We start from the raw sequence: 13,303 nt of genomic DNA, 5'->3' as shown, positions 1-13,303 counted from the left end.
TCCTCCTTTTGTACAAGAGAGCACAGGACTGCTGTATCTTTAACAGTTGCATAGAGGATGGCATTTTGGTAGATGGCAGTCGGTTTTACAGGGGTGAGAGGCTGCCTCTGCTAAAATTGCTTTCAAATACAACTAGGAAATATAAAGAGATCTGTGCTCCTCTGATCATATTCTCTTTTCTTTCGTTTTTAAAAACTCAAAACAAAACAAAGCATGCTGATGCTATGACCTACCTCAGATTGGGGTGTGACTCCCTTGTGAGCCCCAACCCACCACTTAAAGACTAATTTCATAGAATACTTGGGGATGGTGAGATTGGGAATGGATTCTACCTTAGCCTACACATTTAAAGCATCTCTAAGTTTGTGTTAAGAACAGTGGTCAGAGTATGGGTGGGAGGTGGGAGGCCCTTTGAGCCCCATGTTCTGGTTCAGAACAGGCTGCAAGATCATTAGGGAGATGAAAGCATATAACATAAAACTCTGAAGTTAAATACAATTAGTGTTTTAGCATTTTAGCACACATAATCAGGGGTCTAATGCAAGTAAGTATGGCTGTGCTGCTGAGATGTGGCATGTCACACTGATCTAGGGTTTTTAAAATTGGTTTAGAAAACTTGGGTCATAAGAAAGGATAAAACCAACTTACTATGGCAGATTTGTAATTGATACTAGAAATATAAAAAAGGCAAGACAGTAAAAGAGAATTAGTCTTGCAGCATAGTCTCTTCTATGCTTGTCATTTTAAATCCTATTAAAGGCTTGCGAAGAAACTTGATGAATGTAGTCTCCTAGATAATTCTGAATTTCAGTGATTCCAGTGGTTGAACACTCTATCTTGGCATTAAACATCCCATCAGATGTCCTTCAAACATAAAGACGGCCTGCCATCTAGACAGGAGGCAACACTGTGAACTGGTAGATGCTGTTAACTTGGTTTTTATATTGATTTTATGAATATGTGATCCTTAGGACAAACTTACAATGGTCACAAGCACTCATGTATCATCCTTTCCACATTTGTAACTTATTGAAGCAATCCTGTGAATAAGAAAATCCTATAATGACCCCTGCATAGGGGGTTAAATTATTTTAGCCTTGCCGTGTAGTAATTATAGATTGCTTTCTCACTTAGTTTTTTTAAAAAAATAGTTAACTAAAATCGACAGTGGAATGTCTGGGGTGGTGAAGGGGAGCTTCGTGGAATTCAGGTGATGGACAGTGTAGGGCTTTTTTGGTAGTACAAGTAATGCAGTAGAATATCTTCCTCCAAGAGTTGTTTGGAACCTGCCCTGGTTTCCTTCCACCAGGATGTGTTTTGTATTTCAGAGATTCTTTCATGGGCAAAAGATCCTTCTGAAGGATGGATCTATGTTGTGGGATGATGAGGCATTAGGCTGAACTGCTGAAATTGTTTTTCATTTTATAGGATTTAAAAATGATTTGTAGGCAAAATTGCCTTTCAACATATCCATAAAATTAATAAAACCATTTAAAACAATTAAAATAGGCACTTCCATCAAAAAAAGATATAGGCCAGCATACTATCGGTTGTTTCAATGCTGTACGAATGGAGTTTTGCTTATGCAATGGGACTTCCCTTCTCTCTGACATACCCCCAACCCTCTGGAGCAGATTTTGAGGGTGTGTAGGGGGTTGCAGAGGAGAGGAGAGGGAAGTTTCACTGTGTAAGCAGACAGGCAGAGTTGGATAGAATCTCATACAAATAAATAAATGTGACTCAGGAGAACAGCATCCTATATTAGACCCAAAGGCCTTGATGAAAAAATGAGTTACATTGCTTGTTTTATTCTTGCTCTATCATTTTAAATTTTAGATTTATGATTTTGCATATTAATTGTTTTTATTTTGTTTTTACACTTTGTGTGTCCTTTTGAGTATTTGTTTAGAAAGACTTACACCTTATATACCCAGTCGATCACTGCGTTTTCCAGGTGAGGGCCTACTGCAGATGCCATCTTATCAGGAGGCCCATTCTGCACAACATAGGAAATGGATCTTTATTGTTGGCAATCCCCTCCCTTAAATATTAGACAGTCACCATCTCTGTTAACTTTCCGGTGCCCACTGAAGACCTTTCCCTTTCAACAAGCCTTTTAAGTAGAGACTTTATCCCAGTCTGCATCTGTGTTGGAATTACTTTTTTAGATGTTTTTAAAGCTTTTTTAAAGAATGTTTTTAAAGATGCTTTTTAAAAACATGTTATAAAGTCTTTTGTTTTTAAGATGTTTTAGAGTGTTTTTAGTGTTTTTGTTTGCTGCCCTGGGCTCCTTCTAGAAGGAAGGGTGGGATATAAATGTAATAATAAATAATAAAATAAATACATACATAAATAAAACACTACTCACAGATTTATACATCTTTCATTGGAAATGGAAATGCTGAAATTTTGGGACAAAGTTAAACTTACAATCTTGCTGACTAATAGTTCTTTAAGGAAGCTGGCCTAAGCCACAAATAGGGATGAGAATAGCTCCAGGTGTGCTGTTCAGGTTATGTCACCTTGAGAATGTTCTGTTCTCATTCTAAAGGTCACCTGAAGAGTAATTAAGTGGACTTGTGGTTATTTTATACCTGTATAATGAAGTCCAAGTTTTAAAAAATGCATTGGTACATTCATTGAAAATATAAATTATATTTGTAAGGGTTGAAAATTGAGTTGATGTGTAGCAAACATCTTCAAAAACTTACATTCTGTTTCAAAAAATGTTATTTTCTATAGCTTCAAGAGCTCCTGTGTTTTACACAGGTATATTCTCTGACAGCTGCTGGACATTTCATTCAATTATTTTATCTCCTAGTGCAAAAAAACAACAACCATAGTCTGAGACCATGTTTTAGTGCTACACCAATGAGAGTGCTTCAGCCTCAGGCTCAAGTGTTCTCCCTCCCATCTTCTCTGGTGCATGCCAAAGAAATAAATAGGTAGCATCTGCTACCCTGTTTAAACTAACTGTGGTTTTGTCTTTATGTCCAACAAGGATAAACTGTGCTTAATTTAAACCATGGTTCACTGAAATCAGAAAATACCAATCTGTGGTTTCCAAACCTAGCCTTTTGCAATGAACCATGGTTTAAACCACCATTCTCTCAAATTGGTTGTTGTAGTGCAAAACATCTGGAGAGCACCAGATTGGAGAAGGCTGGCTTAAACTAAAGGTGGGCCAAAAATTATCCCCCAATGTCACAGGTCCATTTGTAACCTGCAAAACTGGAGAGAAAATTTCTGCAGCTTTCAGGGAGCAGGAGTCCAAGAAACGGTGTGAGTTTGCACATTTTAACTGTACAAGATGGCCAATGGATCTTATTATCCTTAAAACGTTTTTGAATCCTTCTGTGTGTTTTCTGTGGTGCATACCTTTCTGCACAAAAGCTCCCTGTCCAGCAGAAGTTCCTTGAAACACCCATGGTACTATTGGAATTCATGAGCCCATAGGTGTCCTGCATGTAGAGAGTCTCCTATTCCTGCTAGTATGTGGGGGCTTTTAAATGACTTTAAGAGCAGTGAAGACTCCCCAGTCTTTATATGGTAAGGAGAGTTCACCACTCCCCAATCCTCCCAAAAGGTGCAAAAAAAAAATCTTGTTCAGCATGTGTAAGCTTTTTATAGCTGTATTTGCATACTGGGAAAAATTGTCTGTTCAGTTTATGTTTGTCATACTTCAAGGGTGATGAACCTCTGGCTTATGGGCCACATTTGGACCACCAGGCCTCCCCTCCCCATTTGGCCTGCCAGGCCATTCCAGCCTAACTACATCTACCTCCCCAGCACCTGATGTCAGGTGGCTACTACCCGTTGATGTCATGGCTAGTACCCATTGATAGCCTTATCCTCCATGAATTTGTCTAATCTTCTCTTAAAACCATCCAAGTTGGTGGCTATCACTGCCTCTTGTAGGAGTGTGTTCTGTAGTTTAACTATGTGCTGTGTGAAGAAGTCCTGTTTTAATCATTCATTTAATATTATAAGCACTCATTTGACAGTTACTAAATGCACTTTAGGGATTATTTTACATTTTAAATAGTTGGGATTCTTGTGGGACTAATGTGTGAGCATTTGCAAGCAGTTTTATGGCAGGAAGTATATTGCTCCAAATCAGAAAGATCCTGTTGTAAAGGTAAAGAAATTGTAATATTGGAGTGAATGGGCCAACCTTACCACCCTTACCTGGTCTTCTGAGTGCACTGGACCTCTTTGTGTTGCATGTTTTGGAATGGAGGAAAATGATGGTTCATTCCTCCCATTTTCAGTATGATCAGAAGAGATAATAAATGCACAGGAACGAATTAGATGATAGTTGAAGGAGAAGTTCCTACAGCTGCTTCTTATTCAAAAGCATAAGATGACTCCCAAACCATTTTGATATCTAAAAACTAGTAACCATCTTCATAAAATTAGTAGTTAAGGCAAATAGACCACTCAAGAAATAGTTTGGTGTTGTACAAGATTGGCTGGGAGCCCATAATACTCTTTGGCAAGACTTCACACTTATTTTCAGAACTGATTCTTGATAGCTGCTCCATGTCTTTAAGCTTAATATGAGAAGCATCCCTTAGTTGTTGATGTGTACCATAACTGAATTCCAGTTCTGTTGTTGTTAAATCATCATCATTACTTCTGCTACTACTGCAGATGATAGTTATGTACTTGCTGTGTCTGTGACATAGTTTGGCTTCAGTTGCCTTGTGTTATCTAGGTGTTTCATTGTGCATGCAGTATTGGTGTGTGTTCTTATTTTTAAAGTTTGAATGTGTTCCTTAGTCATTTTTAAAAACATTTAAATGCTGCAAACATTACTAATGTTCAGTTATGCAGACATTGTGTTTTGCTACTCATAGCAAATCTGTACTCTTTATATTGTAGAAGAGGAAGGTTTGCTTTTGTAATAGGTTACAATCTAAATAAGTGTTCTTGGGCATGATATTCCTAAAGATTGATGTGTTGAATACTTTTTCTTCCATTATTTTGGATGGAAGGTGTTAAATGGAGGTGAGAACTCTACTGCAGTTAAACTAATAAAAGGAAACTTTATGAGCAAGGGTCAGATATTTTACACTACATACTTGGAATATTGATGTGTACACAACTGGGGCTGGCATTTCTAAGCAAAGTTTGTATATGGTAATGGTACTAATGACCCATATACTTTAGGGAAATGCCTATTTTTCCAAGGATTTTTTTTTGGGGGGGGCAGGATTCTTAACATGGAACAAGCTATATACTATTACCAAATTAGCACTGTTGTCTTTTTTTTAAGTCCTTATCTCCAATGCATCAATCGTTAGTTTAAAGTAAAGATTGATCACTAATATGTTTTCTTTTTAAATTTTTTTGCTTTTAAATAGCTGCCACAACCGCCAGAAACGGAAAGCTCAATAGAGGTCTGTCACTCACCTATATTTGTCAAACACAAAAATATTGGTGGTTTTAAAAGTAGCTGTGGTTGAATGTCTGTCTCTGTCTTTTTTGGTTGCTGGAATCCTGCTCAGATCAATACAGTTTAGCCAGTTGTCTCTGCATGCGTTCAGCTGCTCAGATTATAGCTAAAATGAACAACTTCATCCTGCTTGATTGAAAAAAGAAAATGAGATGGAAACACAAATGGCAAAGGACCATGTCTATTAATTCTGACAGATGCAGCACTGTATTCTCCAGGAAACATTGAACACTTAAAAAAGTTAAAATATTTAAATATAACAACAATGTAATTATATTTTCCTGAAATTTAAAATTAGATATGTACGTATCACTTTGATGTAGCAACAGATGTCTGAACATGGCTCCCCTTTTAGAATAGATGGCCATTCAGTTGTGTATTTCTGATTTTATTATTTACCTTTTATTTGTTTGTTTGTTTGTTTATTATTGCATTTATATACTGCCCCATAGCTGAAGCTCTCTGGGCGGTTTACAACAATTAAAAACATTAAAAACAAATATACAAATTTAAAAAAAAACATTTTTTTAAAAAACACATCCTAAAATGCCTGGGAGAAGAGGAAAGTCTTGACCTGGCACCGAAAAGATAATAGTATTGGCACCAGGCGCACCTCGTAATTCCGTAATTTGGGGGCCACCACTGAGAAGGCCCTCTCCCTTGTTGCTAGACTCCCAGCTTCCCTCAGAGTAGGAACGCGGAGGAGGGCCTTAGATGTTGAGTGTAGTGTATGGGTGGGTTCATGTCAGGAGAGGCGTAACATCAGGTATTGTGGTCCTAAGCCATGTAAGGCTTTATAGGTTAAAATCAGCACCTTGAACCGAGCTCGGAAACATACAGGCAGCCAATGCAAGTGGACCAGAATCAGTTTTATATGTTCGAACCTTCTGGTCCCTGTTACCAATCTGGCCACTGCATTTTGCACAAGCTGCAGCTTCCAAACCGTCTTCAAAGGCAGCCCCACGTAGAGTGCATTGCAGTAATCTAGCTTGGAGGTTGCCAGAACATGGACAACTGAAGCCAGGTTATCCCTGTCCAGATAGGGGCGTAGCTGGGCCACCAACTGAAGTTGTTAGAAGGCACTCCATGCCACCGAGGCTACCTGAACTTCAAGTGACAGAGATGGTTCTAGGAGAACCCCCAAGCTATGAACCTGCTGTTTCAGGGGGAGTGCAACCCCATCCAGGACAGGTTAGACATCCACCATCTGGTCAGAAGAACCACCCACTAGCAGCATCTCAGTCTTGTCTAGATTGAGCCTCAGTTTATTAGCCCTCATCCAGTCCATTGTCGCAGCCAGGCACCGGTTCAGCACATTGACAGCCTCACCTGAAGAAGATGAAAAGGAGAAATAGAGCTGTGTGTCATCAGCAAACTCCGGATGACTGCACCCAACGGTTTCATGTAGATGTTGAACAGCATGGGGGATAGAACTGACCCCTGTGGAACCCCATAATGGAGAATCCAGAGTGCTGAGCAATGTTCCCCAAGCACCACCTTCTGGAGCTGACCCACCAAGTAGGAGCAGAACCACTGCCAAGCAGTCCCTCCCACTCCCAACTCAGCCAGTCTCCCCAGAAGGATACCATGGTCGATGGTATCGAAAGCCACTGAGAGATCAAGGAGAATCAACAGTCACACTCCCCCTGACTCTCTCCAGACAAAGGTAATCATGCAGGGCGACCAAGGCTGTTTCCTTGCCAAAGCCAGGCCTAAAACTCGACTGAAATGGATCCAGATAATTGGTCTCATCCAAGAGTGTCTGGAGCTGACCCGCAACCACTTGTTCAAGGACCCTACCCAGGAATGGAACATTTGCCACCGGCCTATATTTATTGAGATTTTCTGGGTCCAGGGAGGGTCTCTTCAGGAGTGGTCTCACTACTGCCTCTTTCAGGCGGCCAGGTATCACTCCCTCTTGCAGAGAGGCATTAATCACTTCCTTGGCCCAGCCGGCTGTTCCATCCCTGCTAGCTTTTATTAGCCAAGAAGGGCAAGGATCCTGCACAGAAGTGGTTGCACGAACCTGTCCAAACACCTTGTCAACGTCCTCAAGCTGCACCAACTGAAACTCATCCAAGAAATCAGGACAAGGCTGTGCTCTGGATACCTCGCTTGATTCACCTGCTATAACACTGGAGTCTAAGTCTTAAACATCTATAGCACTTTTAATGAGTCTTCTGAAGCAGAACATGATGCTCTTTACTCATGTAGTTCATGTAATCCTGTTTAAAAAGGGCAGAGCAATCCAACTGCCAGGAAGCCAATGGAGGGGGGACAGCAGCAGAGGAACCAGCATAAAGCTCCGCAGTATCCTCCTCCCGCTTGTGAGCTGCGCCAGCTCCGGCAAACAGGCCTCCCAGGGAGAATGCCAGAATGGGACTTAAACATTTTGTTTTCTACACCAGCCTTTTGGCTGGTGGATTTTGCAAAGGGGTCAGGACACCACAAGGATCTCACCTTCCACACCTCCAGAACACCCCATTTGGGGGCCTTCTGTCAGCTTCTGCTGGCCCTCCATCTGCTAGGCTGGCTGTCCTTGGTGGACCCCTTGCAGCGCCAGCATGCTCCTAGCAGAGCCACATCTCTGCTGCAAGCAAGGGCTGCTGCCAGCAGAGCCCAGCACAGCCAGAAGCTTCCCGGTGCAACTGGCTCTCCACAGCATCCAACTCACCCCAGCCCGGTGGAAAGGTGAGTTGGATTGCTCCCTAAGCTAGTTGTATTTTAAATGGATTTACTGATCTCTTCTAAAAACATAAGGAACATGCATCTAGTGGAACAGTGCAGTGCTCTTGCAGCATCTTCTGTCATAAAATGTTTGATCCAGCTCTTGATTGTGGTAGTAATTTTGTGGAAGATGACAATAGGCCATGATCCAGAAAAACATATCCAGCGCATCTGTGCATGCACATGAATTCTCTTCAACAACTTCCCCCACAGACTTCTTAAAGTGCATCTTAAACTCCCAATAGCTTTTTAAGAGGAAGCTGTAATTAGTTTGTGAATGGTATCTTTTATTTCCCTTTTAATTATATTCTGTCAGATAACTCTAAACTTTTAAAAAAGAGAAGGGGCATAGGGAATTCGAGTGGGGACAGGTTCTAATGCTGCAATATTCAGCTTCACATCCCACTCTGGATTGCGTTTCCAAACATTTGAGGAATAATATATTAGTATTTTATATAAAACTAACAGAGCAATCCAACATGGAGGAGGCTGGCGGGAGTAGAGCTGGAGGAAGGGAAGGCAGCATAAAGAGCCATCACAACCTAACATGGTTCAGGAGCCCAGCAGGGCTTGGTGGAAGGAAACGGAATGCATGTTTCCTTCAACCACCCTTTTTTTCCAGTATGGAGTCTGCTGGAACCAGGGGCCACAGGACACAGTTGAATGGGCCCAGGATGCAGCAGAAGTCCCCTTTCCCTTAGTTCTGCCCCTGACACAACCCTGGAATGCCCCTTTTTCAGGCCTTGCGCCAGCCAAGTCTCAACTGTGCCTGGATGGCAGTGGAGTTCCTTGGCTGTGACATGGCTGTGCCTGGGTGTGGGATTTCTGCCAGTACAGCCTGGATGTGTTGACACCCTCCCTCCTCCCATGGACATATGCCACATCCTGATTCCCCTCATCCCAGCATATACCAGGAGGATTGCACCCTAAGGCTGAATTCATAGGACTAGATCAGATGTAATGCTAGCTTAGTATTATGAGCACAACAATGGAACCAAATACATAGGGATGTGGTGGGCTTTCCAACACTGGAACAGAGCTTGGAAAAGTTACTTTTTTGAACTACAGCTCCCAGCAGCCCCAGCCAGCATGGCCACAGGATTGGGCTGATGGGAGTTGTAGTTCAAAAACGTAACTTTTCCAAGCTCTGCACTGGAAGCATTCAAGGGGCAGCTGGACAGCCACCTGTTGGGTATGCGTTAAGTTGGATTCCTCAATTGAGCAGAGGGTTGGACTCAGTGGTCTTATAGGCCCCTTCCAACTCTTACTATTCTATGATACTAAGCTGCAGTGAGCTTCTGGCTTGTCTGTTTCTCCTTTCATGCACAAGAGAAGATTGAAAGCTTCTGCTTTTGATTTTAAACTAACCGGAGTTCCCAGAATTCAGATGTTAACAGGCAACTGTGATATATTTAAAAAGAGAAGTAGATGCTTTCTGTCTTCTCCTCAGGTGTGCATCAGAGGAGGAGAAGAGGAATACATAAAGGCAAGGCTTATTATGACTTGTGCATTGAACACTAAACCACTGCACGCTAAACCAAGAGTTAGCATTGTGTACAAACTAGGCCAAATTCCCCCAAAACATTCTTTAAAAATAAATAATGAAGATTTGCAATAAGAAAAGAACTACTGGAAGGTAGGATTTCTGGTTCACATCAAGCAGAAATGAAGCACTTTTTCATTTCAAGTCTTCAAGTTTTGAAACAGATTTAGAATGAATTGTGTCCAATATAACAGCAATTAAACTGTGGTGTGTCTGTGTATATTGCATGGAAGCAGCCAACAGCAATTTCTTTTTTCTGTTTGTTCACTATTGTTAGGTAGTGCAAAAGTAGATGGTGAGCTTTTATTTTTATTTTATTCTCTGCAAAAACATAATTGGTAAGCACACACATCATATATAATTTTATGAGAGAATATTAATGTTAGTTCTATTAAAACTAGATGAGTGTTTAACAGTTTTAAGTGGCTTTGTTAGATCAACCTTTTTCACTTTCTATTGCTCTCAACTTGTACAACCGTGCAATTCATTGTAACAAGTAGCTAGTTAATGATGCCAAATTTATTTAGTGTCTCTTTAGTATCAGACTTTCAAACAGAATTTCTGCATACTCACCAGGAGCTTGAGCAAAGTCTACCACAGCGGCAGCTTGAAGATCATAAAAGGGTATGTATATTCCGTGGTGGTGGTTAGGTTTTATATGTTGGATGCTAATTACATCTGGACTTTCTTTGTTCCTCTTTCTCTCTTTTTAAATAGCTTAAGGAAAATGCGTAAGTAGCTGAAGAAAAGCTTGATCCATCTTTTTTTTATTTGCAAATTTCCAAGAAAAATGTCATGAAACAAAGAAATAGCCAGATCAGACTTTGGAGGCATTTTGGATGTGAGAAAACATATGTGTGTGTGCCCTTTTCTATATTTTGGTTTTTATGATGTGTAATGTCACCTGATTTGTGTCATATAACATTGTAAATTAAGTTGTTATAGATGCAGCTGCAGTGATAGTAAATATTGTAGAAATTAGGGCTTGGGTTGAAAAAAATTGTTGGTGCAGTATCATGTTCCTTTTATAATGTGTTTTGCATCATAGGGAGAGCCAGTGTGGTGTAGTGGTTAGAGTGTTGGACTACAACCTCGGAGACCAGGGTTTGAATCCCCGCACAGCCATGAAGCTCACTGGGTGACCCTGGGCCAGTTACTGCCTCTCAGCCTCAGAGGGAGGCAATGGTAAACCCCCTCTGAATACTGCTTACCATGAAAACCCTATTCATAAGGTTGCCATAAGTCGGAATCGACTTGAAGGCAGTCAATTTCATTTTCAAGCATGATCACACAGGAGTAAATCCCACTGAACTCAAAAAGCATGCAAATGATCAAACCTGCCCTCCCCTGCTCCTCCCTTCTATCCCCTCCCTCTTGCCCCTTCCTTCTCCCTTCCTTCACCCCTCCCTCCCCCTCCTCTCCTTCCCCCTCCTTCTCCTCCCCCTCCCCCATGGTCAGTTTTACCTATCCTGGGACTATGACCTGGGAGACCAGGGTTCTAATCCCCACACAGCCATGAAGCTCACTAGGTGACCTTGGGCCAGTCACTGCTGCTCAGCCTCAGTGGAAGGCAATGGTAAACCCTCTCTGAATAATGCTTACCATGAAAATCCTATTCATAGGGTCGCCATAAGATGGAATCGACTTGAAGGCAGTCCATTTCCATTTATCCTGTACCACAGGACCCAGGGCTTGAATTATTTGGGGGGGGGGGGGGCAGAGGTTTACGGCATATCAATGAAGCCCAGAAATATCACCTTGTTAGTCCCCCTCCTCAGTTACAACAGAACTAGACCCCTCATTGTCTTCTAAAGCAGTTATTAAAGAAGTTAATGTGAAAGGTAAGGGGCCATGTTTCCACTCATGTCCTGTAATTTGAGTACTGCACAGACTATAGTGTTGTGAATTTGGGGGTTGGAATGGATTATCCCTGTGAGTCCCCTTTCAGCCTCTGATTTGGAATCCTGTGCCTTGGGGAAGGGGCTGGCTCTGCTGGCTAGATGAGTTTCTTTTGATAAGCTAATAGTATGGCCAGGTAGTTAATGGGCCTATTAGGTGCCCAGCAACTGGTGAATGGGCCAGGAAGATCCTTTTGTCATTGAAACTCTTCAAGAGACCCCTCCCCCTCCTGGTGGCTAGCAGAGGTTTGAGTGTTTTAGAGTGGTCTGGAGAAAGGCTGGGAACTAGAGGCAGGCAGAGAGGCTATCTCTCTGCACCATGGCTTTAGGATGTCTCCTGTAACCCTGATGGAAAAGCTGGATATTGGACTGCTGATGCCTTGAACCCCTCCATCCTAAGCTCAGGTTGGAATGTGTGTAAATAAACAAACCATATTTCATAAAGACACCACAGTCTCCGCTGACCTTCTTCCCGAAGGAAACCAAACCCTGGATGTGCACAGGGACCCCTGAAATCTCACCGCTCAGAGATTGGGGAGGCGCGCAACAATAGAAACAGAAGTTTCTTCAGTTGACTAGCCCTGTAATCCTAAAGCTGCTCAGGATTTATTTTAACAGAAAATTGAAAACACTGTTGCAACCAATGCTGAAATATAGCTGCAGAATACATGAAATGATTTGTGCTTTTCTGTAATATATTGTCTGCCTATTACAATGCATGTGTTTTAACAGTGTAATTTTTCTTTACTGAGAATGACACAGATGCCCCATCCTAATATTATGAAGAGGTATACCTCCTTTTTTCTGTAGGGATTGAAGATCAAGACTACTGTTCCATTGATAATACTGTAGATCAGGGGGTTGTCAACCTTTTTGGGTCTATGGGCACATTTGCAAACAGGAGAGACTGTCATGGGCACTGCACACACCCTGCAACAAAGCATATACTTCAGCCTGTTATATTTGCTACAATAGAATGCTGCTTTGAAGCTGAACTTCAGGAGGGGGAGGAGACCCTGCAGTGCCAAGAAAGGTCTCTGTGGGCACCTCTACGCCCATGATTACTATATTGATGACAACTGCTATAGATAGTGGTATCAGTTGCTATGGTGATGAATAATAAATATTGTAGAAATAGCAAGATAAAACTCAATTCTAGCACTTCATTTGTGTAAAAGATTAGTGAAAATACAATATAATCTGAGGCATTGTTAACTTGCTTGGTTCTGTTGTGTGCCCTTTGCTTTTAGTCCTGCACATATCAGATTGGTGTCAATTTAGACAGCTGTGCAGGTGGTGTTTGTTTCCTTCGAAGAAATGCACCTCTGTATAGGCACATGATTGTTTGAATTGGGCTTTTGTAACGTCTGTATTGTCATTCACCATATCAGACGGTGATAACACATTCATGCTCTCTTGTGGCACTGATAATTTTCTAGTATCCAGTGGTGGAGTTGTTCCATGGGATGCTTTTTGTGACAGAAACAACTCTAGAGCGAGTATTGAAATTCAGTCTTGTTAACAGAGATACTTAGGATAACTTTCAGTCTCTGAACTGGTTCACATACTCACTGAGCTATCGATCATTGTTCCTTGGTGGAGGGAATGGATATAAACACTGTGGTAGTTCAGTGACAGAAAACTTACTTTGCATGCAAAACGGCCCAGATTCAATCC

At 41.5% G+C, this 13,303-nt stretch overlaps 1 protein-coding gene across 5 annotated transcripts in view; it reads left to right on the top strand.

Moving 5' to 3' along the window:
• Positions 1-13,303, top strand: part of ITPR1 (inositol 1,4,5-trisphosphate receptor type 1) — a 347,896-nt gene that overhangs the window by 230,516 nt on the left and 104,077 nt on the right. Inside the window, exons 40-41 of one of the 5 annotated variants that reach the window (XM_061618553.1) lie at positions 5,367-5,402; positions 10,305-10,352. The exons of the other annotated variants lie outside the window; for them this stretch is intronic. Of the exons in view, the coding sequence (XP_061474537.1) occupies positions 5,367-5,402; positions 10,305-10,352 (84 nt within the window). The remainder of the gene's footprint in view (positions 1-5,366; positions 5,403-10,304; positions 10,353-13,303) is intronic. 5 annotated transcript variants of the gene reach the window in all.

The sequence above is a fragment of the Rhineura floridana genome, chromosome 3, assembly GCF_030035675.1.
Source record: "Rhineura floridana isolate rRhiFlo1 chromosome 3, rRhiFlo1.hap2, whole genome shotgun sequence".
In the NCBI taxonomy this organism is placed as follows: Eukaryota; Metazoa; Chordata; class Lepidosauria; order Squamata; family Rhineuridae; genus Rhineura; species Rhineura floridana.
The sequence above is the reverse complement of the archived record's forward strand: the minus strand, read 5'-3'. Positions and strand labels throughout refer to the sequence as shown.